The following is a 25669-nucleotide window of genomic DNA, read 5'->3' on the forward strand; positions in this document are numbered from 1 at the left end:
TCCTAGGACATTATGTTATACAATACATGCATGTTTTGTTCAATCAAGTTCATATTTATATCAAAAACCAGCTTATTACATTAGCATGTGACGTTCAGAACTAGCATACCCACCGCAAACTTCCGGTGAATTTACTAAATTACTCTCGATAAACGTTCACAAAAAACATAACAATTATTTTAAGAATTATAGATACAGAACTCCTTTATGCAATCACTATGTCAGATTTTAAAATAGCTTTTCGGTGAAAGCACATTTTGCAATATTCTGAGTAGATAGCCCGGCCATCATGGCTAGCTATTTTGACACCCACCAAGTTTGGCACTCACCAAACTAAGATTTACTATAAGAAAAATTGGATTACCTTTGCTGTTCTTCGTCAGAATGCACTCCCAGGACTTCTACTTTACACCCAATGTTGTTTTGTTTCCAAATAATCCATAGTTATATCCAAATAGCGGCGTTTTGTTCTTGCGTTCAAGACACTATCCGAAGGGTGACGCGCCGGCGCATATCGTGACAAAGAAATTCAAAATATTCCATTACCGTACTTCGAAGCATGTCAAACGCTGTTTAAAATCAATTTTTATGCGATTTTTCTCGTAAAATAGCGATAATATTCCGACCGGGAGACGTTGTTTTCGTTCAAAGACTGAAAATGTAAAATTGACTCTTCACGTGCACGCGCGCACCCGTGTCATTGTTCTCAGATCGACCACTATCCAAATGCGCTACTGTTTTTCGCCCAGGGACTGCAGAGTCATCATTCCCCGTTCTGGCGCCTTCTGAGAGCCTATGGGAGCCATAGAAAATGTCACGTTACAGCAGAGATCCTCTGTTTTCGATAAAGAGGCTATAGAAGGCCAAGAAATGGTCAGAGAGGGCACTTCCTGTATAGAATCTTCTCAGGTTTTGGCCTGCCATTTAGTTCTGTTATACTCACAGACACCATTCAAACAGTTTTAGAAACTTTAGGGTGTTTTCTATCCAAATCAAACAATTATATGCATATTCTAGTTTCTGGGCAGGAGTAATAACCAGATTAAATCGGGTACGTTTTTTATCCGGCCGTGAAAATACTGCCCCCTATCCTAAACAGGTTAAATAGCCCTTTCACAACCTGGAGGTATGTTTTGGGTCATTGTCCTGTTGAAAAACAAATGATAGTCCCACTAAGCGCAAACCAGATGGGATGGCGTATTGCTGCAGAATGCTGTGGTAGCCATGCTGGTTAAGTGTACCTTGAATTTTAAATAAATCACTGACAGTGTCACCAGCAAAGCACCCCCACACCATCACACCTCCTCCTCCATGCTTCACGGTGGGAACCACACATGCGGAGGTCATCTGTTCACCTACTCTGCGTCTCACAAAGACACGGCGGTTGGAACCAAAAATCTTATTAGACCAAAGGTCAGATTTCCAGTGGTCTAATGTCCACTGCTCGTGTTTCTTGGCCCAAGCAAGTCTATTCTTCTTATTGGTGTCCTTTAGTAGTGGTTTCTTGCAGAAATTCGACCACGAAGGCCTGATTCACAGTCTCTTCTGAACAGTTGATGTTGAGATGTCTGCTACTTGAACTCTGTGAAGCATTTATTTGGGCTGAAATTTCTGAGGTGCAGATAACTCTAATGAACTTATCCTCTGCAGCAGAGGTAACTCTGGGTCTTCCTTTCCTGTGGCGGTCCTCATGGGAGCCAGTTTCATCATAGCGCTTGATGGTTTTTGCAACTGCACTTGAAGAAACTTTCAGATTGACTGACCTTCACGTCTTAAAGTAATGATGGACTTTCATTTCTCTTTGCTTATTTGAGCTGTTCTTGCCATAATATGGACTTGGTCTTTTACCAAATAGGGCTATCTTCTGTATACCACCCCTACCTAGTCACAACACAACTGATTGGCTCAAACGCATTAAGAAGGAAAGAAATTACACAAATTAAGTTTTAACAAGGCAGACCTGTTAATTGAAATGCATTCCTGGTGACTACCTCATGAAGCTGGTTGAGAGAATGCCAAGAGTCTGCAAAGCTGTCATCAAGGCAAAGGTGCCTACTTTGAAGAATCTCAAATATAAAATGTATTTTGATTTGTTTAACCTATCTAGGGGGTGTGGGACGGTAGCGTCCCACCTGGCCAACATCCAGTGAAATTGCAGAGCGCCAAATTCAAAAACAGAAATACTCATTATAAAAATTCATAAAACATACAAGTGTTATACATCGGTTTAAAGATTAACTTCTTGGTGATCCAACCACGGTGTCAGATTTCAAAAAGGCTTTACGGTGAAAGCATACCATGCGATTATCTAAGAACAGCGCCCAGCAGACAAATCATTATAAACAGTTACCAGCCAAGTAGAGGAGTTACACAAGTCAGAAATAGCGATAAACTTAACCCTTTCACACGTACCATCACACGGGGTGTGATCGTTCTACAGTGGTCCCTGAAGCGTACGATCACACCCCGTGTGATTAGAACACTCATTTAGAACGCTCATTTAGAACGGCCAGTTTCGAATGACACAACAATCAGCATTTGAGCTGGCCACACTTTTTTCAGAAACTATTTACACAAACAGTCCTTACGTAAACTATACCATGAATTAGCTAATAGCAATGACTATGTATAATTAATCACATCACGAGTGAGCTCACCATTGATCGAAATAATTTGGTAAAACACTTTCTAGAAATTTAAAGTAATCCGTCGATTAGTTTCAGCGCGCAGCTGGCCACACTTTTTTCAGAAACTATTTACACAAACAGTCCTTACAAAGTTATGTCCAGAATGTGAGCAGTTTATTTTTGGATACAATGTTCAGATATTCACAGAAGTATCTATAGCATAACACAATCATCCTAACTGGAAAAATGTAAGCTACATTTGTCCTAGCGCTAACTGAGGAAAGATTGACGCAACACAAGCGGTCATATTTTCTAACTCTCGGCTGACGTAAACTATACCATAAATTAGCTAATAGCAATTACTATGTATAATTAATCACATCACGAGTGAGCTCACCATTGATCGAAATAATTAGGTAAAATACTTTCTAGAAATTGAAAGTAATCCGTTGATTAGTTTCAGCGCGCAGCCATGCTTTTTTTCCTCACAGAAACCAAAGATAATAAGAGAAGACAAGATGAGTTTGGTCTGTTTACAGTATGCATGTTGAAGGGGTGTGTCATCTACTGTCGTTCACATCCCACCATTCATTTGCAGAAGTCCTCAAAAAATGAGTGAACTCTTACTCACCTCATTTTGTTATAACATCTTTGGTCAAACGGATGATTACGTGAAACCCAGAATGCATTGTATGTCAACAAACATGGCTCCATACACATAGCTGGAATTAGCTTAGCTCATCATAATCAGTACAACCTTCAAAACATTATTTTACACACATACTATGCGCCCATTACAATTTATACAAAAATCGGAATGCATGATTTATCACGGTAATTGAAAAACGTCAATAAAATACTAAATATATCAATAATACCACACAAAACATTTTCTGATAGTGATTTATTGATACAAATGGCGCGTGCAGGCGTACATTCCCACTCTGAGCCATTCACAGTTGTTGTTTATGTAACAATCACATCCTGGAATGGAGAGAACGTTCGAACATCACGTGCATAAAAAAACTCACGCTGGGGCGACCGTTAGAGATATTTGGAACTCACGCGTGAAAGGGTTAATCACTTACCTTTGATGATCTTCATATGGTTGCACTCACAAGACTCCCATTTACTCAATAAATGTTTGTTTTGTTCGATAAAGTCCCTCTTTATATCCAAAAACCTCCATTTTGTTTGCGCGTTTTGTTCAATAATCCACAGGCTCAAAGGCAGTCACAACAGGCAGACGAAAAATCAGAAAAGTATCAGTAAAGTTCGTAGAAACATGTCAAACAATGTTTATAATCAATCCTCAGGTTGTTTTTAGTCATAATAATCAATATAATTTGAACCAGACAAAAGCTTCGTCAATATAAAAGGAAAACAAGAAAGGCGCGCTCTCGGTCGTGCGCATGAAAATCCTCTGGGACACTGCAGTGTCCACTCATTCAGAGTGGTCTTACTCCCTCATTTTTCAGAATACAAGCCTGAAACAATTTCTAAAGACTGTTGACATCTAGTGGAAGCCATAGGAAGTGCAATTTGAGTCCTAAGTCAATGGAATCTGTTTAGGCAGTCAATGGAAAACTACATACATAAAACAATCCCACTTCCTGGATGGATTTTACTCAGGTTTTCTCCTGCCATATCAGTTCTGTTATACTCACAGACATTATTTTAACAGTTTTGGAAACTTTAGAGTGTTTTCTATCCAAATCTACCAATTATATGCGTATCCTAGTTTCTGGGCCTGAGTAACAGGCAGTTTACTTTGGCACGCTTTCATCCGAAGGTGAAAATAGTGCCCCCTACCCTAGTGATGTTAACACTTTTTTGGTTACTACATGATTCCAATGTGTTATTTCATAGTTTTCATGTCTTCACTATTATTATACAAAGTAGAAAATAGTACAAATAAATAAAAACCCTGGAATGAGTAGGTGTGTCCAAACTTTTCACTGGTACTGTATATATATATATTATTATTATTATTTTTTACTCGGACACATTCAAAACCTCCCTCGACCCAAATTTGTGTTCACCAGTTGAGAATCGCTGGAGTAGAAGTTACATGGATCTCGGTCATTGAGGATAGGCTAGGCTGTGTATTATGTCAGCTCTAGGCTATAGATTGCATGTTTATCTGCAACGTTGTGAAGGTGGTAACTGTGAATACACATTACAGGTTCATTGGTGTGCCAGTGGACAAAGGAAGAGATGGCTCTGCTGTGTCCTGGGGCAACAGATTGAGTTTTGGGCAGGCTTGTCTTTATTCACTGTCAGTGGCTTTGGACAGCCACGGGAGAAGGAGGGGAGAGGCTGGTTGTCACAATGCTCCTAAATAAACATCTGGAGTGTGCTGTACTGGGAATGGAGTTGGACACTCAAATGTTTGCCCTCAACTATATAACTTGGCTTAGAACTCGGGTTTCATCAACACCAACGATTCCCATTAATGATTAATTTAGTCACTGAGAAACATCAGAGTCCAACTGTTAAATGCTCTGACGTGTACTGGAACTACAGCCGCGGCTAACCCCCAAAATGAGTGTAATTAATATGCCGTGACTTGACGTCTGATGTCCGTGTTGTCCTTTATGTCAGAGACTCCTTCTCTTGGCCTGTGGTTACTGAGCGCACAGTGATTATAAACACCACACCTCATTAGCCACCACAATCAGAGGGTACAACGGGAGTGTGACTAATGAGATGGGAACAGCTGAAGGCTCCCGTGTCAAATTGGTTTTACTCCGTGAATTGCCCGGACCCTAACCCCCATGTTCCCCCATGGAGCCCTCAAGAGGGAACAAGAACTGAAACGGAGAATATGTATATTCTCACCACAGTACAACGTTCATTTAGAAACTGATTATCTAATTAAACAGATGAACAAACAAACAACTACTTCACGATGTGCAACCAAAGCTAATTGGACAGAGTGGGGGAGAGAGAGCAGTAGTCCCATGTTGAACCACACATACTATACACACGATTCAATCAACTGTTTACATTGTACAAAGGCCTATGTGTAAGCACTTAGCGTAAAGAGAGGAGGGGGAAGAAAGAGGTGTGTGTGTGTGTGTCGAGGCCTAGAGGAGAGAGTAGCAGAGACAACATGACAGTGTTATTTATTGCATTATGCGTTGGGTGTGGGCATTGCTGATGATGAATCATTTGATCTGTTCCCAGCTGTGTAGAACAACAACAGACCTGTATGAATAATGCAAAGGCCAGATACATATCTAAAGTGGGATACAGCCACAGGTGAATAATAAAGTTTCCCCACTCAAATGAAAGCACAGAATGTACAAGTAGTACACCAATGATGCTAGCAGAGTGTAGTCATTTTAAGCTACGAAGGAGATGAATCATCTTTGACCATTTCTGTCACGATAACCGCGCGCCCCCTGAAATGTGATTTGTCATTTACTATACCCTGCTCGTCTATCGGACTATTGTTGATGCCAGTTAGAAGCATTTGGCTTTGAAAGTCATTTTGCTGTCTCATTGTAACACTGAGATGCAAACAAGTGTGTTCCTTGAAGAAAGGCCATGCGTCAGCATGACATGAAATTATAAGTGACTGGAAAATACGTGGCCTTACTCAACTATCAAAAAATGAATACGGAGAGTATGAAAATGAACATGAGCACCTTAAAAGACCGAACGCTCTGCCCTCAAATGGATATCTGCCACAAACAATCCGATACTGTAATAAAACATCACTCAATCCATTTTCACTTGAGCCTCTAGAGGTGAAAATAAACAAATGCACAAAGGCCTTCAATCAATGGTGTTTTATGGAAGCTAGACACACCAATGATTATAAATGAGATTTTTCCTTTATGAGAAATGCATGTGAAAAGGGCCGGCTCACATAAATGTACAATTGAGTGATACTTTCAATAAGCTCCGCAACGGCTGGCAATGAACAATTTAGTCCCCGATCGATGGCCGGCCCAGTGAGATCACGTCATCAGGAAGTGAAGAAACGGCATCTTCTTGTTTCCAAGGAGGGAAAAAAACTCTCATCTCGCTTTGTTGAAATCAGTAAACACTGAACTACTGCTCATCATTAGAGCACTGCTTATCTAATCGTTTGTTAATCATCAGTAGCACTGTGAGCTAGCTTTTCTTTCTGAAAATGGGTCTAAAGATCTAAAGTATCCAAAATGGCACCCTATTCCCATATATACTGCACTACTTTTGGTCCAAAATACTAATATAGGCAATAGGGTGCCATGGCTTCCTGTTGACTCAACACATAAGAGTATCCTTGGTAAACTAGCGTTTGATTGTTAAACTAACTGTCCAGTGAAAATCTCACTTTTAAAAGTTAATATTCTGTTAACTAATACCCAAATAATGTTATTGACTCCCCTTATACCTGTATTTGTGGCCAAAGCATAAATTAGAGAAACAAAACACTTCAAAAACCTCAAACTTGTATCTCAATATCTCAAACAAACTGTTTTAAAAAAGCCTGCTATTTCCTCATGGAGGATGAGCTGGCCAATCAACGGTTTACTTAAATTAATGTTTTTAAATAATCGGTACACACCTACACCATTCTCTCGTTGGGGTACGCTCACACCATTCCAACAAAGAAAAGCTGCTTTTTTAACATACCAAATTACCTTGCTAAGAGTTGCTGACACAGCTCCAGCGCTGCTGGGCACTTTAGGCTCTTACCTTGGGCTTTTTGCGCAGGTTAGGCGAGAGCTTGAGGCTGGTGACATATCCTCGGTCGTCTCCCACGATGATGATGGGGTAGACGGGGTTAAACTCAATGTGAGTCAGCTTAGTCTTTTTCTTGGCCACCACCGGCTGCTGGCAGATGGCCTCATATTTGTTGATGCTAAGGTCAAAGGTATGAACCTGAGGAAAAAAAGCTAAAGATATATAGAAAGTTCGGGAGATTATCTCATGCAAATGCAAGGGGAGTCATTTGGTCAAACCTGAAAAGCAATACAATGTGGGATGGTGGAGAACAGAAATATGTTTGAACCTGCTGCCTTTTGGAATGAGTGTGAAAGCTGACTCATACTGTTTTTATAGAAAAATATATGAGATGTTCTCTAAATAAATCGAGTTGCGCATGTTGTTCCATCCTCATCTATTCCAGCTGGGAACCTCTGAGTGACAAACCCAGTCAGCAAGGCAAGAGAGAGAGATTCTCAATGGGGATGCAACTCGGACCATCTGGTGTTCGTACCAGTGTTTGCGCAACACTGAGAGAGTGTGTGTGTATGTGCGATATCTTGTTATTCAAATGACCCTAACAGGAAAAGCTTGCCTCTCCTGACATTTAGCGTCGCTGCAGATTGGTCCATTCCTCAGTAAATACATGTCAACCAACCAACACACACACACACACACACACACACACACACACACACACACACACACACACACACACACACACACACACACACACACACACACACACACACACACACTAACAAGAAATACCACATCACAGTGTAGAGGGAGTATTTTGGTCATTAGCGGGAGTGAGGAAGCAAGCAGTCCACACAGCCAGCGGTGACATTCTAAAGAAGGGGTACCGTTGACCTCTAGGCTTGCTAACACTTATAATAGGGATTTTTATCTCAATGAGACAACTATGAATGACTGTAAAAATAATCCAAATGATACAAATTGTAGCAGTCATTAGACAAGTCGTACTGTATAGGACAAAAAACGAATGGTTGTATTTTGACAGTTTCAACCTTAACCAAGAATACTTCATATTCTGGTCTGACTGCATAGAAACTGATGTTGCTGTGGAACTGCTTGAGAAACTAAATCTAGGCTATGCCATACAAAGTTTTCTAGCAGCTAGGAACTGGATTAAATACAAAATAGGTAAATAAATGGTAATATCATACAATTGGGAAGTCTCTATTCTTCTATATAGTTGAATCTAGGGAATAATAATTGTGTTGTTATGACTGTTAGTGTATTTAATTTGGCATTGCTGAGAATAAGATAAAGGTATAGTGTTAATGGAAGGTATCTCTTTGGTTAGGTGAATATGGCCTTTTCCATTTCTACAGTAAATATTTATCCAGCAAATGTTGAGGTAACTGGATTTCAGTAATTATTTGCCATTATTGAGGCTACTGTTGTGTTTGTGTTGAGTATTTTCTGGATACATGTTTTGTGAATTAGCCCATATTTTTTATGTCGGCTATTGCATCCTTTTGACTGTCTTTATCAGTGAACCATATCGTTCCCTGACTGTGGCGGACTGGGGAGGCCCAAACCCCTGGAGTACAGGACTCCGTTTTCAGCCATATCAGACACCATGCACACCGCAGAGTTTTCTAATCTGTCTGTTTGCAGACAAAGTGACAGGACAGATGGTTCATAGCGCTTCATCACATTGTTCATCAGCACTAATTTCCTTAATTTCACATGACAGGCGAAATAGAAAGAGAGACAGAGAGAGAGAGAGAAAGACAGAAAGACAGAGAGCGAGAGAGCCAGAGACACAGAGAGAGAGACAGAAAGACAGAGAGACAGAGAGACAGAAAGACAGAGCGAGAGAGAGACAGGAGAATGTAATTAACTCTCAGGCAGGCCAGAGAGACGACAACCTCCACAGCTACTCCTGCATCAATGGACCGGCCAAGCAGCCATCAAACCTGCATTGGCAATGCTTATTGATTTCTTTCTTTTTGATGCAGACCATGTCTTCAGTAGGGGATACCCTTGTAATATTAAGTTGGTTGTTACCTCTTAGCCATATAAGAGTCATTGTGTTAAACATATTTTTCGGAAGAAATTAAGATAGACATTAATGTCCATTCACCGTTTCCTGCTCCTCAAAAAAGTTATTTAAGCTTTTGCTAGTTAACAACATTTTGACGACATTGGCCTTGATGGAGTTTCATAAAAACAACTTTTGAGTGAGAGGACATGCCTTGGTCTCTTTGCCTCTAATTGGTTACATACCTTGCCATCAGTGGTGACTGCAGCGAAGACAGTGGAGGAGTAAGGAGACCATGCCACATCTCCCACAGAGGCGTTCAGGTCAAAGGTGAACATTGGGGTCCTACAGAGACATGGACACTGAAGTATAAGGACTCCGTAATAGATACAAATACTAATACTATAAAGTCAAGATTACGTTATTTACCTTAAAGATTGCAGAAAACAAGACATCATAGACACCTTCTCTAAACTTTTGTAAAGGCAGGTCACATTACTTGTTCATCATAAGTGCAAGTAAAAAGTTAGCGAGTAAAGAGTGAAAAAGACAAAGACATTACTCTTCCCAAGAGAGAAAAAGAAAGAGAGAGAGGGGGCTTGAAAATAAAAATCAATAGCACCTCTTCAGGCTACATAGACTCCATTGGGTCGAGCCGATGAGTAAATGCAACCTGCGCCCTCCTCTTATCCCACCAAAGATATCCTCTCCTTCCTGTCAGTGTATTATAATACATGTTATTTCCTCCTGTGAGGTCTTCAGGGTCTAGAGAGATGAGGCAGAGCGGGGAATGGAATCCAGGATGATAAGTTAGAAAGTGTGTGAACTGCAGTATCTTATATTCTATTCTTTCGAAAGAAAGAAAAGGAAGGAGACATGAACAGTGACTGTTATTGCTCCCAATGGTGAGAATGCTTTGTGAACTGTAGGAACAATACAATGGTTTGAAATGTTTGTCCTCAGTCTTTTGAGGTGCAGGCAGGCAGACAAGTAGCGCTAAAGGCATGCGGAAAATAGAACCTAGTCAATGCCATATCGGCAGATAGCCTAGTGGTTAGAGAGTTGGGCCACTAATCAAAAGGTTGCTGGATTGAATCCCTGAACTGACAAGGTAAAAAATCTGTCGTTCTGCCACTGAACAAGGCAGTTAACCCACTGTTCCCCGGTAGGCCGTTATTGTAAATAAAAATGTGTTCTTAAATGACTTGGTGAAATAAAATCAATCCAAAATATCTTTGGAGTGATTCTTCATTAAATGAGAACAAAACAGATTTGGTCACACTGATTCCAAAGTGGTATCAGGCAGTTAAAGAACACATTTACTCTAAATTGTTTCTGTTTACTAAGATACAAAGTAGGTTAGAAATCAAAGTTTATTGTTCGCATACACAGATTTGCAGGTGCAGCCAAATGCTTGTATTTTGTCAATCAAAAAGGTGGTGCAGCCAGTCCATAGACTAGAGAGATAGTTATTTCTATGTGGATAAACAGACAGATAGCACATGAAGCCACTGAAAGAAGCTAGGATGTCAAGAGAGTGCTGGGTAAGCTGAATGATATTATTAGTTTATCACCGGCTGCCAGGCTGAAGTCCTGATTTATGTAACCTGCAGAGAAATCTGTAACACTACTTCTGACATTTTGTGACTCAGGCTAGATCTGATCTGAGACGCATGACTCATCACTCACAGCCCATTCAGATAGATGGAGTTACAAGGGCTTGTATCAACAGGAAAAAGTAGTTCTGACCTAATCAATCCACATGATCTTATTCAAATGACCATTTAAGTGTGCAGAGGGACTACTGTTCAACTACTGCTGAACTAAATAAGGGGCTCCTTCACCATGCTCCCTAAACAACGTAGAATCAATTTCAGAAAAAGTATTTTGTTGTTGTCAAACCCCTTTCAACTTGATTGAAGATGTGATATCATTGGTGGGTTCAATGGCAGGTCGGAGTTAGGTGCTAAACTAATGATCATGTAGTACATACAAGTATTATAACACCAACAGTCTGCCCTAACACAAAAGACCAAAGCCGGCATAGTCGATATCTCAGTGGTAATGATCAACATAATGAACAGTCTTGATAACACTGAGGTCAGTTGAGAACCAGTTGAAAATCACTGAACATGCCTGTGTTTCCATGTGTTCAAGCCCTCTGCTGGTAGTTCTGTTTATAGCCAAAATCAAATCAAATTTTATTGGTCACATACACGTGTTTAGCAGATGTTATCGCGGGTGTAATGCTTGTGGTATAGAGAAGTGCTAGCCATAAACGTGGGCTTGGTGAGAAAGTCAAGCACAAAGTTTTCATGGAAAGTATGGACTTCATGGAAAGTGATTAGATAATTACAATTATTATTCAGTATGAAATTATATCTTATATAAATATCTAATTGGATTTGTCAAATAATCTGGCAGGCAAATTACATTGTTTCCAGAAAGGGGGTGAGAAAAGTGATGGATATGATTGAAAATCTTGGAATAGTTTTCACAATTTGTAGTATCAAATAATGTTTGGGTGAAAGTTGAAATAAGACCCAGGGTTCTATTTTAACAAACCTAACGCAATGTTCCATGACTAAACCCATACGGGAAGAAATATATATTTCACTATATGTATTTTGAAAGATAAATATCTACTAAGCTGTATGGAATTATTTTAAGAAGGTCATACCAAGGATCCTTTTGCTATTTGATTTAGAATTTTAAGACCCCTCGAAGTATAAAAAAAATACATAAAACAATTATTTTATGAAAAATGTTATTTGGCCTTACTGCTATTAGCCCATACAAACGCATTAAATAACAGATTCAATGCATGGAACAACAGAGAGTCCCCCCAAAAAAATCTAAAGGAAGTTTGTTCTGAAGTGTCTGTCCTATATATGAGGGATATAACAAAGATCAGGAAACAATATATAAATACAGTACCAGTCAAAGGTTTGGACACACCTACTCATTCAAAGGTTTTTCTTTATGTTTACAATTTTCTATATTGTAGAATAATAGTGAAGACATCAAAACTATGAAATAACACAAAGTAGCCACCCTTTGCCTTGATGGCAGCTTTGCACACTCTTGGCATTCTCTCAACCAGCTTCACCTGGAATGGTTTTCCAACAGTCTTGAAGGAGTTCCCACATATGCTGAGCACTTTTTGGCTGCTTTTCCTTCACTCTGCAGTCCAACTCATCCCAAACCATCTCAATTGGTGACTGTGGAGGCCAGGTCATCTGAAGCAGCACTCCATCACTCTCCTTGGTCAAATAGCCCTTACCCAACCTGGAGGTGTGTTTTGGGTCACTGTCCTGTTGAAAAACAAATGATAGTCTCACTAAGCACAAACCAGACAGGATGGCGTATCGCTGCAGAATGCTGTGATAGCCATGCTGGTTAAGTGTGCCTCTAAATAAATCACTGACAGTGTCACCAGCAAAGCAACCCCACACCATCACACCTTCTCCGCCATGCTTCACGGAGGAAACCACACATGCGGAGATCATCTGTTCACCTACACTGCGTCTCACAAAGACACGGCGGTTGGAACCAAAAATCAAACATTTGGACCAAAGGACAAATGTCCACCGGTCTAATGTCCATTGCTCGTGTTTCTTGGCCCAAGCAAGTCTCTTCTTCTTATCGGTGTCCTTTAGTAGTGGTTTCTTTGCAGCAATTCGACCATGAAGGCCTGATTCACGCAATCTCCTCTGAACAGTTGATGTTGAGATGTGCCTGTTACTTGAACTCTGTGAAGAACTTATTTGGGCTGCAATTTCTGAGGTGCGGTTAACTCTAATGAACTTATCCTCTGCAGCAGAGATAATAATGGGTCTTCCTTTCCTGTGGCAGTCCTCATGAGAGCCAGTTTCATCATAGTGCTTGATGGTTTTTGCGTCTGCACTTGAAGAAACTTTCATTTCATTCATTTTCCAGATTGACTGACCTTCATGCCTTACAGAAATGATGGACTGTCGTTTCTCTTTGCTTATTTGAGCTGTTCTTGCCATAATATGGACTTGTTTTTTTTATACCAAATAGTGCTATTCCACCCCTACCTTGTCACAACACAACTGATTGGCTCATGGCGCCGGAGAAGATGGCTGATGTTTTACGTGCTCTTAACCAACTGTGTTTTTTGTAAATTTCTTTGCGTTGTTTGTAACTTATTTGTTCACTTATTCTGTACATAATGTTGCTGCTACCGTCTCTTACGACCGAAAATAACTTCTGGACATCAGAACAGTGATTACTCGCCACAAACGGGCAGAAGCATTTTTTTCCTTTAACGAGTCCAACGAGCCCAAAGTGAAGGACATAGTCCCCGTTATTTGCGTGAAGAGAAGAAGGAGAAAAAGAGGACGGAGGTCGGGCTGCCTTCTGAGAATTCATAGGCGATCGAATAAACCCACACTGCCTTCCGTTCTACTAGCTAACATGCAATCATTGGAAAATAAAATTTGACGACCTACGAGGAAGATTAAACTACCAACGGGCCATTAAAAACTGTAATATCTTATGCTTCACGGAGTCGTGGCTAAACGACGACATTATCAAGATACAGCTGGCTGGTTATACGCAGTATCGGCAGGATAGAGCAGCGGCGTCTGGTAAGACAGGGGGGGGACTTTGTATATTTGTAAACAACAGCTGGTGCACGATATCCAAGGAAGTCTCTAGGTTTTGCTCGCCTGAGGTAGAGTATCCCATGATAAGCTGTAGACCACACTATCTACCTAGAGAGATTTCATCTGTATTTTTCATAGCTGTCTACATACCACCACAGACCGATGCTGGCACTGAGCCCACACTCAATGAGCTGTATTCCGAGATAAGCAAACATGAAAACGCTCATCCAGAGGCAGCACTCCTAGTGGCCGGGGACTTTAATGCAGGGAAACTTAAATCTGTTTAACAAATTTCTATCAGCATGTTAAATGTGCAATCAGAGGGAAAGAAAACTATAGACCACCTTTACTCCACACACAGAAATGCGTACAAAGCTCTCCCTCACCCTACATTTGGCAAATCTGACCATAATTCTATCCTCCTGATTTCTGCTTACAAGCTAAAATTAAAGCAGAAACACCAGTGACTCGGTCAATAAAAAAAGTGGTCAGATTAAGCAGATGCTAAACTACAGGACTGTTTTGCTAGCACAGACTGGAATATGTTCCGGGATTCCTCCGATGGCATTGAGGAGTACACCACATCAGTCATTGGCTTCATCAATAAGTGCATCGATGACGTCGTCCTGACAGTGACCGTACGTACATACCCCAACCAGAAGCCATGGATTACAGGCAACATCCGCACTGAGCTAAAGGCTAGAGCTACCGCTTTCAAGGAGCGGGACTCTAACCCGGAAGATTATAAGAAATCCCGCTAGGTCCTCCCACAAACCATCAAACAGGCAAAGCATCAATACAGGACTAAGATCGAATCGTACTACACCGGCTCTGACACTCATCGGATGTGGCAGGGCTTGCAAACCATTACAGACTACAAAGGGAAGCACAGCCGAGAGCTGCCCAGTGACATGAGCCTACCAGACGAGCTAAACTACTTCTATGCTCGCTTCGAGGCAAATAACACTGAAACATGCATGAGAGCACCAGCTGTTCCGGACAACTGTGTGATCACGCTCTCCGCAGCCGATGTGAGTAAGACCTTTAAACAGGTCAACATTCACAAGGCCGCAGGGCCAGATGGATTACCAGGACGTGTACTGCGAGCATGCGCTGACCAACTGGCAAGTGTTTTCACTGACATTTTCAACCTCTCCCTGTCCGAGTCTGTAATACAAACATGTTTTAAGAAGACCACCATAGTCCCTATGGTAACCTGCCTAAATGACTACCGACCCATAGCACTCACGTCTGTAGCCATGAAGTGCTTTGAAAGGCTGGTCATGGCTCACATCAACACCATTATCCCAGAAACCTTAGACCCACTCCAATTTGCATACCGCCCTAACAGATCCACAGATGATGCAATCTCTATTGCACTCCACACTGCCCTTTCCCACCTAGACAAAAGGAACACCTAGGTGAGAATGCTATTCATTGACTACAGCTCAGCGTTCAACACCATAGTGCCCTCAAAGCTCATCAATATGCTAAGGATCCTGGGACTAAACACCTCCTTCTGCAACTGGATCCTGGACTTCCTGACGGGCCACCCCCAGGTGGTAAGGGTAGGTAACAAAACATCCGCCACGCTGATACTCAACACAGTGGCCTCTCAGGGGTGTGTGCTCAGTCCCCTCCTGTACTCCCTTTTAGCCTTCCCTGTAGCTCAGTTGGTAGAGCATGGTGTTTGCAACGCCAGGGTTGTGGGTTCGATTCCCACGGGGGGCCAGCAACAAAAAAAAAATGTATGAAATGTATGCATTCACTACTGTAAGTCGCTCTGGATAAGAGCGTCTGCTAAATGACTAAAATGTAAATGTAAATGCACGGCCAGGCACGACTCCAACATCATCATTAAGTTTGCCAATGACACAACAGTGGTAGGCCTGATCACAGACAACGACGAGACAGCCTATAGGGAGGTCAGAGACCTGGCCGTGTGATGCCAGGACATCAACCTCTCCCTCAACGTGATCAAGACAAAGGAGATGATTGTGGACTACAGGAAAAGGAGGACCAAGCACGCCCCCATTCTCATCGATGGGGCAGTAGTGGAGCAGGTTGAGATCTTCAAGTTCCATGGTGTCCACATCACCAACAAACTAACATGGTCCAAGCACACCATGACAGTCATGAGGAGGGCACGACAAAACCTATTCCCCCTCAGGAGACTGAAAAGATTTGGCATGGGTCCTCAGATCCTCAAAAGGTTCTACAGCTGCACCATCGAGAGCATCCTGACTGGTTGCATCACTGCCTGGTATGGCAACTGCTCAGGTTCTGGCCGCAAGGCACTACAGAGGGTAGTGTGTACGGCCCAGTACATCACTGGGGCCAAGCTTCCTGCCATCCAGGACCTCTATACCAGGCGGTGTCAGAGGAAGGCCCTAAAAATTGTCAAAGACTACATACAGCCACCCTAGTCATAGACTGTTCTCTCTGCTACCGCACGGCAATCGCCAAGTTTAGGCTCAAGAGGCTTCTAAACAGCTTCTACCCCCAAGCCATAAGACTCCTGAACATCTAATCAAATGGCTACCCAGACTATTTGCATTGCACCCCCCCACTGTTATTATCTATGCATAGTCACTTTAATAACTCTACCTACATGTACATATTACCTCAACTACCACGACTAACCGGTGCCCCCGCACATTGACTCTGTACCGGTACCGGCTGTATATAGTCTTGCTTTTGTTATTTTCCTGCTACTTTTTAATTACTTGTTCTTAATCATATTTTTTAAACTGCATTGTTGGTTTGGGCCTTTAAGTAAGCATTTCACTGTAACGTCTACACCTTTGGTATTTGGCACATGTGACTAATACAATTTGATTTGATTTTAAATGCATTAACAAGACACACCTGTTAATTGAAATGCATTCCAGGTGACAACCTCATGAAGCTGGTTGAGAGAATGCCAAGAGTGTGCAAAGCTGTCATCAAAGCAAAGGGTGGCTACTTTGAAGAATCTCAAGTATAAAATATATTTTGTTTTCAATATGTGTTATTTCATAGTTTTGATGTCTTCACAATTATTCTACAATGTAGATAATAGTAAAAATAAAGAAAAACCCTTGAATGAGTAGGTGTCCAAACTTTTGACTGGTACTATATATCTGTATTCTCAGTCACACGAAATCCATAGATTAGGGCCTAATGAATTTATTTCAATTGGCTGATTTCCATTATGAACTGTAACTCAGTAAAATCTTTTAAATTGTTGCATGTTGCGTTTATATATTTTTTCAGTGTACACTGCTAAACAGTTAATCACATGGCTATCCGGACTATTTGCATTGACCCCCTTTTATACGCTGCTGCTACTCGCTGTTTATTATCTATGCATAGTCACTTTACCCCTACTTACAGTACTACCTCAATTACCTCGAGTAACCTGTACCCCCACACATTGACTTGGTACCGGTAGCCCCTGTATATAGCCTCGTTACTGTTATTCTTTTGTGTTACTTACTTTCGTTTTTTATTAACATTTTTGCTTAAATATTTCCGTACTTAAAAAAAAGTAAAAAATTCTGCATTGTTGGTTAAGGGCTTGTAAGTAAGCATTTCACGGTAAGGTTGTTGTACAACCTGTTGTATTCGGCGCATGTGAAAATGTATTTTTGATTTGATTTGTTAAACATAGGCTATAGCATTTACTGTACACTGATATATGGGCTAGGCGAACTGTAAATACAATCTGGACATGCCAAACGTAGTCAATATGCAAGATTAAAAACACTAGGCTATTGATAAGGCCTGAAAAAACTGTGCATCATTCTAATCAAATTCTTATAAAAACAAAACAACAACTTGTTTTAAAATAGGCTATGTCTAAATACAGTTCTAGGAACCATAATTGCTCCCTGTGGGCGTATAATACAGACAAGGCAACTTAGACTATTGAGGGTTGTACGCACATCCAAACTTTTGACAGGAGCTGGATAAAGATCTAATATAAAGAGAAAGGGGGAATGTCCACTCACCATTATACTGCTCGCAAATGTAATGTTTTATAAACATCATGGAACAATCTTACAGATCATATTTGCACATCTCCAGAAATAGCAGACATTTCGAATTTCATTCGAGCCATGTACAGTACGTTCTCACCATAAACCCACGGAAGGTGAATCTTTCTAATATGTTTGGTTTTTAATCAAATTCAACGAAAAACAATCAATCTGTTTTTTAAACGATACAATTGACAGGAGCCTAGTATTTTGTAGACGTGCAAATGTTATACGTAAAGACATTTAGGCCTACTTGTGCACACAGTGCCATGGAATGAGAAAAGCGATTTATGACATCATGCTTCTGACACGATCCTATTTAGAAATATTGTTGTTGGTTGCCTACGTGCGAGACTGATTCTCAAAACAATTGGCCATTGATATGGCATTACCGGAAGACTAGTTTGGAAGTGCGTGTCTTTGGTAATCGAGCGAGGGGCGCTCTTTGAAAATGGGGATGGATGCCTACTTGAACAAGTGAAATGCAGGTATGTGAATTGTGAATAATGAAAAAGCATGAGGGTAAAAACCTCCAAAATATTTCAAAGCACTCAGTAGACAATTTAAAACCCCTTTATTCATAGGCTACTTTTGGCTAATGGCCAGGATACAAAGACAAACCTATGTGATGCTGCTAAACCACCCTTGATTAAGGGGAGGGGAGGCTATGCTTGGTTTTTAATCAAATGAAACGAAATGGGGGGAAACCAATAGTTTTTTATGTTTATAAATACGAGAATCACCATGTGCACTGCACGTCATGGCTGGCTAGGCTGCGCATCCGCTCTCAAAATCCATGCGTTACCGTTAAGACCTGCTTTTTGTGGGTCTTAAAACTTCCAATTAGCGCATTATGACATTTTCTATTTTGAGCTTGCTTTTAAGGACAGGCCTCAGATATTGCCACCCCTCCCACTTCAGTGCAATCGAGCTGATGTTAGACAGGTAAACTGCCGAACCTGACGTTAGAGCTGGAAAATGCCAGGGCGCCAGTTTTTACATCATAAAATTGGAAACTAACTTGTACCTCCTTAGTGGCAGCCAAAAATAGAGCCCCCAGGGTTCAAATTTATGTTTTTGAGGTGCCATTTTAAAACCAGAATTATAGCCTGACATAGATTTGGAACAGCGAGACCTTTTTGAATTTAGCTACTCCTCTAATCTAAGCTGGTCAATGTAAAAATAAATATCAGAGACAGCATAGTTTGAGTCGGGTGGGCACAATAGTGTGATGGTGAGTAGACTTACTTGATGGTGTGGTCCCAGATCTTGACGGTCCAATCAGAGCTGCAGGATATAAAGACCTTGGTGTGGAAGTGGTTCCACTTAACTGCATCCACAGCCATGTTATGGGCATTGTAGGTCTCCAGGAACTGGCTGGAGTAAGCCTTGGAGCACTGGAAATGACACGACAATAATATGGAGTCAGTCCTCACATTCACCCATTAACCACTCCAGATAGACAATATACCATAGCTGTGAACCAAACTTGCTCTCTACTATTATTGCAAGCTACATAATTTGCATGGTGACAGAATGATCGGAGTGAAAGCACTGAGAAAGTATCAGAGTTAAATTAAAGGGATAAATCAAAATGCAGCCCAGGCCTAAATGGCATGTCCCCCCCACAGGCAAAACTGGTTGAATCAACGTTGTTTGCACGTCATTTCAACAAAGAAATTCATTATTAGGAGGTTGAATCAACATGGAAAACAGATTGGATTTACAAAAAGTCATCAACGTAAGGGAATTTCATATATATTTTTTTTTACCTAAATCCAACGTCATGGTGACATGTTTTGTTGATTTTGTGTTAGTTGACAACTCAACCAAATGTAACTAAAAATAGACGTTGAACTGATGTCTGTGCCCAGTGGGGTTGTTATATAAGGGGATATGTAGTGAATAAATCACAGCAGAGATATTACATTTATCCCAAGAGCTCCCGGAGGTGGCTGTTTTCCAACAAGAGGTGACAGATTGGAACTGATATCACACGCATAGCTGTGTGTGTGGGTGGGTGTGTATTTGTGCGAGTTTGCATGAATCAAACATGTCACAGACAAGGAGACAAGGAGACAAGGAGACAAGACACAGACAAGGAGCTAACTAGAGCTAACATGGAGGAGACAAGGAGCTAGCTATAATTAATCCTATCTATGAATAAATAAATAAAATAATAATATAAATGATACTAATATATTTTAGGATAATATAATTTCCTCCTCCAGGCTAGATGGACGTCATATTGTACAATATGTGTCTCACCTTTTCATAGGCCTAGATTACATGGTTGCATTCAAGACAAGGTTGTTTTTATTGTTGTCAGTTTGTCAGCAGAGCAGGCTACCCTGTCATTTTTGTTAAAGATTAGGATTCTGCTAATATGTCGGCAGTCATGTAAAGTGTCGTAGAATTGCAATGAAATGTGTTTCTAAAATGAAAAAATTAATTCCGGACCCCCCCAAAAAATCCTCTAGTTGGGGCCGAGCTCTGAATCTGTGCAAAGGAGGAAAAAAAGCATTGTTCAGAACCAATTATTTTGCAAATATTGAGTTATATTATAATCCTAATTTATGACTATACAATCTTCTCATCACATTAGGAATACTAGGCTATTTCACATTAGTCTGCAAATGGGATGATAGATGCATGCTTTATCTTAAAAGTGATTTTTTTGGGGGTGAAAAGATAGTTTCCCCAAACTTGAAACTCCTGTGCCACCTATGATCTTTTCTCTCAATTTTATCCTGATATAGAGCACACGGTCATGAGCCTGATGAACGTCTTAGCATCTTCTACAACAGTGGTTCACAAACTGTGGGGCGGGGCACGGCTTTCAACTTACTCTTGAAAGTTGTAATAGTAGAATGCACTAGTATAATCTTCTTGTCATGTCAGTCATTGCATACCTTAAGAGAGCTATTTACAACTTGTCAGAAATGTCCAGATCAACTTGCCCATGTCAGCTAACGTTTTTTTAACTAGTTTTTTTTGCCCATAAATTTTGTTGTAATGTTTGAGTCACTCAAATATCACATGAATACACATTAGACATGACAAAATGTATAGAATTGCAAGAAAATTTGCTTTAAAACTGAAAATTCTCTGCACCTCATGACAAAATGTGTAGAATTGCAGGAAATAAGCTTTAAAACCTTCTAAATTTGTTTACAGTGCTTATGCCCATAGAGATAAACGTGGCGGGATGTTCCCCAATGCTGGAAGGGGGGCCTGAGAGAAAACGTTTGGGAACCCCTGTTGTACAACATAAAAGGCCTTCATTACAATGTAATGTACAGAGTTTTCAAAAACCCTTCATGTAGGCATATTAAACACTAAATACTGTAGGTTTATTGTGACTTAGACCACAGTGCATGTGTGCGATGAAACTATCTCCCACAAGATGTTGCAAAAACGCCACAACAACGAGACACTGAAGAGACACTAATGAGCTGCAAGATCTGGAAAATCAGAATGGGCCTTTGCCACACTGCTACAGCGAGCTCGCAATCAGCCAAAACCCTTCATTAGCATGTGCGCTTACCGAACCATTACATTGCAGGGAGCTAGCTAGCTAACGCAGTGGGCTAAGGCTCACAATTAGCATAGCCTTTAGAGAGAGTAGACTGAGCTGCCTGTCACTTGAGGCTCTGCGTGGCTGTGGCAGTTCTGTAAGGGGCTTCTAAAAGGCGTTTGTCTGTGTGTGTGAGATTGAGTCAATCTGTCTCAAAGCTGTAGCTGAGAGCAATGGAACCTTATTAAATCCGTCATCCCGTCTAGATTGAGGCCAAAAAAAAGATCCCCTGTAGAACTCTGCTTCAGTGTGTGTGTATGTGTTCAGAACCTCACGGTAGCGTGTCTCTCTGCACCACAGCTGGATAGACACTTGTGTGAGAAGGCCAAATGAGGATGGACGCCCGCCAAAAACTACAGCTGTCTGCTGTTAATGAGCAAATCTGGGAGAGGTTTGGAGGCTCTGCCCTCATTTTGGCTCTCATTAAATGCTTAGCACCGCATGAGAGGGCCTCCCAGAGCGCCAGCCTAGACTGACAAGCCTATCCTAGACTAACAAGCCTAGCATAGACTGACAAATCTCTGACAAAAACAGTAAAAAAACTTTTTTTTAAACAGTGTTTAAATTATGCCAATCGCCGTGACTACTCCTCTTCTTAAATTTAGCATTCGAAAAAGCCTTCCCTCTGAGCCCCCGAAAAACCACTAAACAAGTTGTAGGGCTGCACCGTTGAGAGCGGAGATAGAGGCTTCAGAGTGGTGCTTTACAGCCCGCTGGGAAGAGGCTGTGCCAAGCCCAAAGCCTAGTGCTAATGAGAGAACTTCCTCACTCTCTGAGAGACAAGGAGAAGGCATTGTATCTGTGGCCCAGCAGGATATCACACACCACCCTACAAACACAACAGAACAAGACTCCATTTGATTCCTCAGACGAGCAACTAGCAGACAGTCAGGACACCCAAGACAATTCATATCTCATTAAGTTGCCGTAAAATAAGTAAACGTTTTGGAGTGGCTGAACACAGCAATAGTCAGTGGGGGATACATGACTGGGGACCACGTTTTAATGTCTGCTCACCTTGTGAATCTTGCCCTCCTCCGTGCCAACCAGGAAGAGGTAGTCAATCTGTTTGTGGAAGTCGAAGGATGTTCCACAAGCTGCGGGACGACAAACATTGTCAAATATTTCAATGATCCTAACAGGTATCAAACAGTGTTGAAATGATGCGTCAGTTGATGACAGGTCTTACCCATGATGGGAAGTTGCACGCCTTCTGGTCCTTCTGACACAGCTCCCGGCAACGACAGCTTGATGATGTCTGTGAAGACCAGCTCATTCTGCAACCATTCAAACCCACATCAAAACTACTATGAGAACAAATTGATACACAAAAATACTCTTACAGTACCAGTCAAAAGTTTGGACACACCTACTCATTCAAGGGTTTTTCTTTATTTTTTCTTCATTGTAGAATAACTATGAAATAACACATAATAACTTTGAAATAACACATAAGGAATCATGTAGTAACCAAAAAAGTGTTAAACAAATCTAAATACATTTTATATTTGAGATTCTTCAAAGTAGCCACCCTTTGCCTTGATGACAGCTTTGCACACTCTTGGCATTCTCTCAACCAGCGTCATAAGGTAGTCACCTGGAATGCATTTCAATTAACAGGTGTGCCTTGAAAAAGTTAATTTGTGTCATTTCTTTCCTTCTTAATGCATTTGAGCCAATCAGTTGTATTGTGACAAGGTAGGGGTGGTTTACAGAAGATAGTCCTATTTGGTAAAAGACCAAGTCCATATTATGGCAAGAACAGCTCAAATTACTTTAAGACATGAAGGTTAGTCACTCCGGAAAATGTCAAGAACTTTGAACGTTTCTTCAAGTGCAAAAACCCTCAAGAGCTATGGCGAAACTGGCTCCCATGAGGACCGCCACAGGAAAGGAAGACCCAGAGTTACTTTTGTTGCAGAGGATAAGTTCATTTAGAGTTAACTGCACCTCAGAAATTGCAGCCTAAATAAATGATTCACAGAGTTCAAGTAACAGGCACATCTCAACATCAACTGTTCAGAGGAGACTGCGTGACTTTATGGTCGAATTGCTGCAAAGAAACCACTAGTAAAGGACACCGATAAGAAGAAGAGACTTGCTTGGGCCAAGAAACACAAGCAATGGACATTAGTCCTCTGGAAATCTGTCCTTTGGTCTGATGAGTCCAAATTTGAGATTTTTGGTTCCAACCGCCATGTTGTGAGACGCAGAGTAGATGAACGGATGATCTCCGCATGTGTGGTTCCCACCATGAAGCATGGAGGAGGAGGTGTGATGGTGTGGGGGTGCTTTGCTGGTGATACTGTCTGTGATTGATTTAGAATTGAAGGCACACTTAACCAGCATGGCTACCACAGCATTCTGCAGCAATACGCCATCCCATCTGGTTTGCGCTTAGAGGGCCTATGATTTGTTTTTCAACAGGACAATGACCCAACACACCTCCAGGCTGTGTAAGGGCTATTTTACCAAGAAGGAGAGTGATGGAGTGCTGCATCAGATGACCACAATCACCCGACCTCAACCCAATTGAGATGGTTTGGGATGAGTTGGACCGCAGAGTGATGGAAAAGCAGCCAACAAGTGCTCAGCATAGGGTGGCTATTTTGAAGAATATAAAATATATTTTGATTTGTTTAACACTTTTTGGGTTACTACATGATTCCATATGTGTTATTTCATCGTTTTGATGTCTTCACTATTATTCTACAACGTAGAAATAAAGAAAAGAAAGAAAGAAAAGAAAGAAAAACCCTTGAATGAGTAGGTGTGTCCAAACGTTTGACTGGTACACACACATGAACATTCACGTACTGTACTTATTAACGCATATTTAATGTTTTTAAAGCCGCAGCTGGCCCAGAACAGAGCGGCACGTTTTGCCCTTCATTGTAATCAGAGGGCTGATATAAATACTATGCATGCTAGTCTCTCTTGATTAAGAGTTGAGGAGAGACTGACTGCATCACTTCTTATTTTTCTAAGAAACATTAATGTGTTGAAAATCCCAAATTGTTTGCATAAACAACTTACACACAGCTCTGACACACACACTTACCCCACCAGACATGCCACCAGAGGTCTTTTCACAGTCCCCAAATCCAAAACAAATTCAAGAAAGCGTACAGTATTATATAGAGCCATTATTGCATGAAACTCCGTTCCATCTCATATTGCTCAAATAGACAGCAAACCTGGTTTAAAAAAACAGATAAAGCAACACCTCACGGCACAATGCTTCTCCCCTATTTGACCTAGAGAGTTTGTGTGTATGCATTTATATGTAGGCTACGTGTGCCTTTTGTAATATATATATATATTTTTATGTAGTTCTGACCTTGAGCTGTTGTCTATTAATGTTCTGTATTATGTCATGTTTCATATCTTGTGGAAGAGTAGCTGCTGCTTTTGCAACAGCTAATGGGGATCCTAATACAAAATATGCACAAATGCTCACAAGCAGACATGCATATATTAACACACATACTGAGGAAAGTGAATGTGTTTCTCGAGCACCTTGACAAGAGTCCATGACACCACACGGCCATCAGATGACACAGAGAAGAAGTTGTGATTGTTGTCCATGTCGTCCTTCTGCCACTTCACCTGAAAAAGAAATGCCACAAACATAATTTAGCACAATGACCCAAAACAACATACATCTGAGACAGTGATTTGCAGACAAACAGACAGCCAGACAGACAAACAAAGTCTTAGAACATCATGCGTCAGTGAGTGTTATCCAAAATACAGAACATGCACAAACTAACACAAACCTGCCACACGGGGTCGGTGTGCTTGCCAGACTTGGCGGTGCTCTTATAGATGGGCTGCAGGGTCTCTTCTTTGAGGTTGTAGACGGCCACGCAGCCGTCGTAGAAGCCCACGGCCACCAAGTAGGGCAGGTGCTTGTGGATGTCGAGGCACAGAATGCCCGACGTCGTGGGGTAGATATACTCAGGGAAAGTGGAGTTCTTCAGGGAGTAGAACACCAGCATGCCCCGCCCCTGCTTGGTGAAGTCGTCTGGGTGGAAGAGCGGGGTCAAGATAGCTCAGAGAAAGAAGTAAAAAAGGGTACAGGTTTGGTATACCTTGCG

General features: G+C 41.2%; 1 protein-coding gene across 1 annotated transcript in view; it reads right to left on the reverse strand.

The window, feature by feature from the left end:
- dnai1.2 (dynein, axonemal, intermediate chain 1, paralog 2) overlaps positions 1-25669 on the reverse strand; it is a 35642-nt gene that overhangs the window by 3835 nt on the left and 6138 nt on the right. The window contains exons 13-19 of the mRNA XM_014132446.2: positions 25349-25596; positions 25089-25178; positions 22759-22846; positions 22587-22666; positions 19241-19389; positions 9588-9687; positions 7320-7505 (exon numbers count right to left, since the gene is read on the reverse strand). Coding sequence (XP_013987921.2) covers positions 7320-7505; positions 9588-9687; positions 19241-19389; positions 22587-22666; positions 22759-22846; positions 25089-25178; positions 25349-25596 — 941 coding nt within the window. The remainder of the gene's footprint in view (positions 1-7319; positions 7506-9587; positions 9688-19240; positions 19390-22586; positions 22667-22758; positions 22847-25088; positions 25179-25348; positions 25597-25669) is intronic.

This window comes from Salmo salar, chromosome ssa12 (assembly GCF_905237065.1).
Source record: "Salmo salar chromosome ssa12, Ssal_v3.1, whole genome shotgun sequence".
Classification (NCBI taxonomy): Eukaryota; Metazoa; Chordata; class Actinopteri; order Salmoniformes; family Salmonidae; genus Salmo; species Salmo salar.